The 4,911-nt window shown below is 38.6% G+C and overlaps 2 protein-coding genes across 2 annotated transcripts in view; both read right to left on the reverse strand.

Moving 5' to 3' along the window:
* Positions 1-90: 90 nt before the first annotated feature.
* Positions 91-2,576, reverse strand: Ptp4a1 (protein tyrosine phosphatase 4A1). Its single transcript, XM_021198336.2, has 4 exons — positions 2,003-2,576; positions 965-1,057; positions 561-691; positions 91-179 (listed from the first exon to the last, which is right to left on the reverse strand). Exons 1-4 carry the CDS (start codon positions 2,105-2,107, stop codon positions 101-103), a joined length of 408 nt encoding a protein of 135 aa, XP_021053995.1. The 5' UTR covers positions 2,108-2,576; the 3' UTR covers positions 91-100.
* LOC115064020 overlaps positions 2,470-4,911 on the reverse strand; it is a 3,647-nt gene continuing 1,205 nt past the window's right edge. The window contains exon 3 of the mRNA XM_029538342.1: positions 2,470-2,580. Within this exon, the coding sequence (XP_029394202.1) occupies positions 2,485-2,580 (96 nt within the window). The 3' untranslated portion in view covers positions 2,470-2,484. The remainder of the gene's footprint in view (positions 2,581-4,911) is intronic.

A 4,911-nucleotide genomic window follows, 5' to 3' on the forward strand; every position in this document is an offset into this window, starting at 1 on the left:
AAAAAAAAAAAAAACCAGTTAATTGATACATGGCTTGGATTTTACTTAAGTCAGATATATAATAAGAAATATGCAGGCATGAAAGAGGATGGTGTATTACTTACTGTCTTATGAATTGTACTGCATCTTCATATTTCATTCCACCTTCAATTAATGCTAGGGCAACAAGCACCGGAGCTCTGGTAAGGTAAAAATTTTGATCACTAATTAAACCCTGTAAAATTAATTGTTCATCTATCCTAGATCTTAAAAAAATATAATCAATCAGTTCAATAATAGACTTAGTTTTGATGCTACAGGCTTAGGATTTCAGCTACTTGGAAATCTGAGGCATTAAGATTACAATTTCAAGGCCCGGTGGGAGTGACTTCAAGACCAGCTGGGACAACTGGGAAAGAGGTATAGCATGGTGTTATGAGCCCTGTCCTGCATGCAGAAGGGTCAGAGTCAACCCAAAGAGAATCATAAGCATTAATACTTTCAATGTAGTCCTTTTCTCAACCTGTGGATTCCATATCAGATCTTTATGATGGAAACTAGGGGGGAGGGGATTTCCTTACCTGCCAAGGCCTGCGACACAATGGACAGCAATACAGCAACCAGGTTCTTCACGAAACTTAATCTTCACAAGACTTAGCCAGTCATCGACAATCTGGTTGGATGGTGGTGCACCATCATCAAAAGGCCAGTCCTGATTCAAAAGAAATGTTTCAGAGTTTTAAATTAGCAAGGTACACTAGCACACCCCTGTATCCCCCAAATCTAGGAGAGGCAGGCAGTCTGCTGAATTCATAGCACTTTCCAGGCTAACTGGGCTATGCAGCAAGACTCTCACACAGAGACCAGACAAAATGCTTAATCACATGTTACTATTGTATGATTTTTGCCTTGACTTAAAAACCATGAGGTCTGATTTGAATAAACTTCTATAGTTTAACAAAGACATGAAAACTCAAGCACTTACAAGAACATGAATGCCTTCTTTCTCCACAAGAGTAGTGTCGTAAGTTGCTTCACATACTCTTACTATTGTGGTAACTCCATACTTCTTAAGTTCCTAGGAAACAATGCATATATTAAAAACATCAATGAGGTCGCTGCACCTTTTTTGATCATGCTGGTAAACAAATGGCAAAACCTGTTCTGTATGTTTGCTTCACATTATTAAGAATAAAGAGGGCTACTAAATGCTACATGTTACGTTGGGGGGTATGCATGTGGGAATTCTGGTAAAACACACACTAAAACCAAAATGCTCGTTTCTGTGAGTACTTGGGTGCAGGTGGAGCGGCACCAGGTTAACCTAGGTGCTTCACCTCATGATCTCTCACAGTCTGGCATCTTATCAGCAGGCTAGGCTAGCCAGCCACTGAACCCAAGGTATCCCTGCCCCATGTAGAACCATTCAAGGTTTTCTAAATATGGATTCTGAAGAAGCAGCATGGCTTTCTGCATGAGCAGTAAAGTGCTTTACTGACTGAACCTCCTCAGACCTAAGTCTGAGAGTTATGTCAAGGCTCAAGCCCAGACTTCAGTTTTAAAAAGCCACTCATCATAAAAACTTTTACAAGCCTAAGGATGCATGAAGTAATTATAACTCAACCCTGCTGACATTAGAAACATTGTAATTCAAAATTAAAAAAAAAAAGTAACATTAAAATATTTCTCTATTTGCTATCTGAGCATATGTAGATTTTTATACTTTATACATGTATGCTCAAATAAGTTACTTGGCATTAAATTCCTTCCAATTCCTAGTACAAGCAAGTTGGGAGGCCTCATTATTTGCCATCAGAAAACAGAATTAGCAGCTGAAAACTAGATTTAAAGTACAAAATGAAATCAGACACTAACTAATGGAAGATTACAACACTAGGCTAAGAAGAAATAGCACACTTCTACCATTCCAATATTTCTTCCCTGGGAGTGAGAACTATAGACATTTTCAAGCAGACCCACTATTAAACTGCCACCAATTAGGACATTAAAAATCGTATCTTACCTCTATAAATTTGTTTAAGGTCGCATTGGTTGGATTGTGTGTAATAAGAAATCGCATGTTCTTGTATGTGACTTCCACAGGAGCAGGGCGGTTCATTCGAGCCATGTTAATTTAGTTTAAAAAAACACCCAATAGGGTTATGAAAGAATTAAAAAATTGAATACAGAAATGATTTAAAACAAAAAAACAAAAACAAAAAACAACCTGAAGTCTACTTCAATATTCAATATACTCCACTTGAAATTCTCAGTGCTTTGAGTATGAATTGGGAGAAACNGGCAATGAAATGAACCTCCTAACAAGAAGCAGTGATTCTTCAATCCAGTAATACTGAGGCGATACAAAGGAAGTGCACTGAGGTTTACCCCATCCAGGTCTGAGCTCTTGTCAAATGCTCTGCAGATTTCAATTCAACACGCCTGTGTCCAGGTTATCCACTCTTATGGGGGCTTCTTGGTGGAGTAGTAATGAATTTCTACAGTTCACTTGTCTGCATAGAGGTCGTGCTGTGCCTGGCAGTAATCTCCACTGCCCTTCAGAAACTCCATAAATGTGTGACCGAGAACACCACAGAACTGCTGTTTAGAAGAAAAAGAAAGCAAGAAAGGGAAAAAAGTTATTTTCTAATTCAAAAGGAATATGTCATGCTTTTACCACTAAGTACACAGCTGCTCAAATTAAGAGACAAGCTAATTTGACTTTTACTTGCATTACAAAATTCAAGGTTATTGCATTTTAAATCAATAGGCCTAAAATGAGCAATCACAAGCCCATTAAAGTGAAGCTCTCAACAATCAAGAACTCCAAGAGTCACAGCTACATAGGAAATCCACTCACACATCTAGACACATGGACTTAATGAATTACTCCCTCTTTTCTGGCCCGAATTGTTTTCTATACTGCCTTAGCCTGCTGTTTAGACACTACTATAGACTCCACGTGGTCTGACGCTCCCGTTGATGCCCTCAAGCTTTGCAGAATTCAGTGATTTCAGCTGCCCACTAGTTCTCTGATTTTATGTTATTAAGCTACTGGGTTCAAAGTAAGGAGTATGGCTTTTCTTCCAAACAAAACAAAAACGTTTTTTAATGCAATTAATTACCCCTTTACATTTTAGTCTCTAAAGTTTAAATTTGGAGGCCTGCATTTCCCTTCTGTATTTTGTAGCAGCTCCTTTACATTTAAGAATAGCTTATGCGGGCTGGTGAGATGGCTCAGTGGGTAAGAGCACCTGACTGCTCTTCCAAAGGTCTGGAGTTCAAATCCCAGCAACCACATGGTGGCTCATAACCATCCGTAACAAGATCTGACGCCCTCTTCTGGAGTGTTTGAAGACAACTACAGTGTAATTACATATAATAAATAAATAAATCTTTAAAAAAAAATAGCTTATGCACATTTATAGCTTTAGGTAAAGCTTCTCACAGTCTGGAACTGTCACTGTCACTAACCTCTGGAGTGAAGTGTGTGGGAGGGTGGGCTCTATCCCGATCAGACAAGACCCCAGGACTCATCTCTAGGGAGGCTTCCTGGAATGCCAGGCCAGCTTGTTTCTATAAACCACATTGCACTGCAGGATAATTCTCTAAGTGAAACTAAGCAATCCCCTGCTTAAGATCACAAGAGCCTTTTTATGCCATCTCTTTGGATCAGATTGGCTCTTATAAATACGGAGGTCTTTAACCATATCCTACTTAAGACAAGCTACGTTCAAATAAAACATATAAAATATTATCTTTTTGCTATTTTAAAATTCCAATTCCACTTCTCTGCTGCAAACTAAAATCCAATTCAAATATGAAAAAAGGAAATTAAGACTTTTCTAATGGTCTTAAACACAATGTAACCATAACTATGATCACCGACAGGTACATCTCCAGAAGTTCCTCTTTAAGAAACCAAACCATATTCATGCCAAAACCAACTAGTATGTTAATATTCACACGGTATTTTTTCAGTCCATGCATAAAAGCCTTTCAGATAAATCCAATGGAAGTAAAATGGGAATTAACAAAACCCTTTACGGTCTATCTACTCTAGGCAGTTTGTGGAGGAAAGAAAAGCAGTTGCACTCAGTAACAAGAACACTCAATGACAACCACTGTCCTTCAGAGCAAACTACTCAAGTAAAATCTTGAAACAAAAAATTCAGTCAAAAATTCGCTATTTTTCTAGTGAAACAAAGGAACTAATCCCCCAAACTCTTATTTACTTTACTAGAAGGTACCACAGCGGGCTGGTGAGATGGCTCAGTGGTTAAGAGCACTGACTGCTCTTCTGAAGGTCCTGAGTTCAAATCACAGCAACCACATGGTGATTCACAACCACCCGCAATGAGATCTGATGCCCTCTTCTGGCATGTCTGAAGATTGCTACAGTGTACTTTATGTATAATAATAATAAAAAGGTACCACAGCAAGACAACTTATTCCTGACATGTCCCCTCACAAAGTACATCTATTCAGTGCGTTAAAAAAAAACAGTGTGTAAATTACCAGTAGAGATTAGTTCTTCAGGGAGCAGACTCCCTCCAATAATCTCAAAACTAATTACACACACACACACATACATATATATAAACACAAACGCACACATGTACTTGTGTATATACATAAATCTTTTGCTTATGTATATAAACTGATCCTAAATTGTTTTCTAGAGTTCCATTAGGAAGCTGGAGAGCAGCAAGAAAAAAATTTTCCTGAACTGTTTTGAAATGAGTGGAGCCACCCAGTGGCTGGAGGACACTTCTGTTAAAACAGTGGAGACCACCGAAATCCTTGTTAATATCCTCCCACTCCCTCACAGGCCAAACCTCAACATGATAGGCAGCCAAGATACACGACGAGATCTTCCCATTTTAATTGCATGCACCAACAGCACATACGCAGAAAAAACGATCGTGTGTG

Source organism: Mus pahari, chromosome 5, assembly GCF_900095145.1.
Source record: "Mus pahari chromosome 5, PAHARI_EIJ_v1.1, whole genome shotgun sequence".
In the NCBI taxonomy this organism is placed as follows: domain Eukaryota; kingdom Metazoa; phylum Chordata; class Mammalia; order Rodentia; family Muridae; genus Mus; species Mus pahari.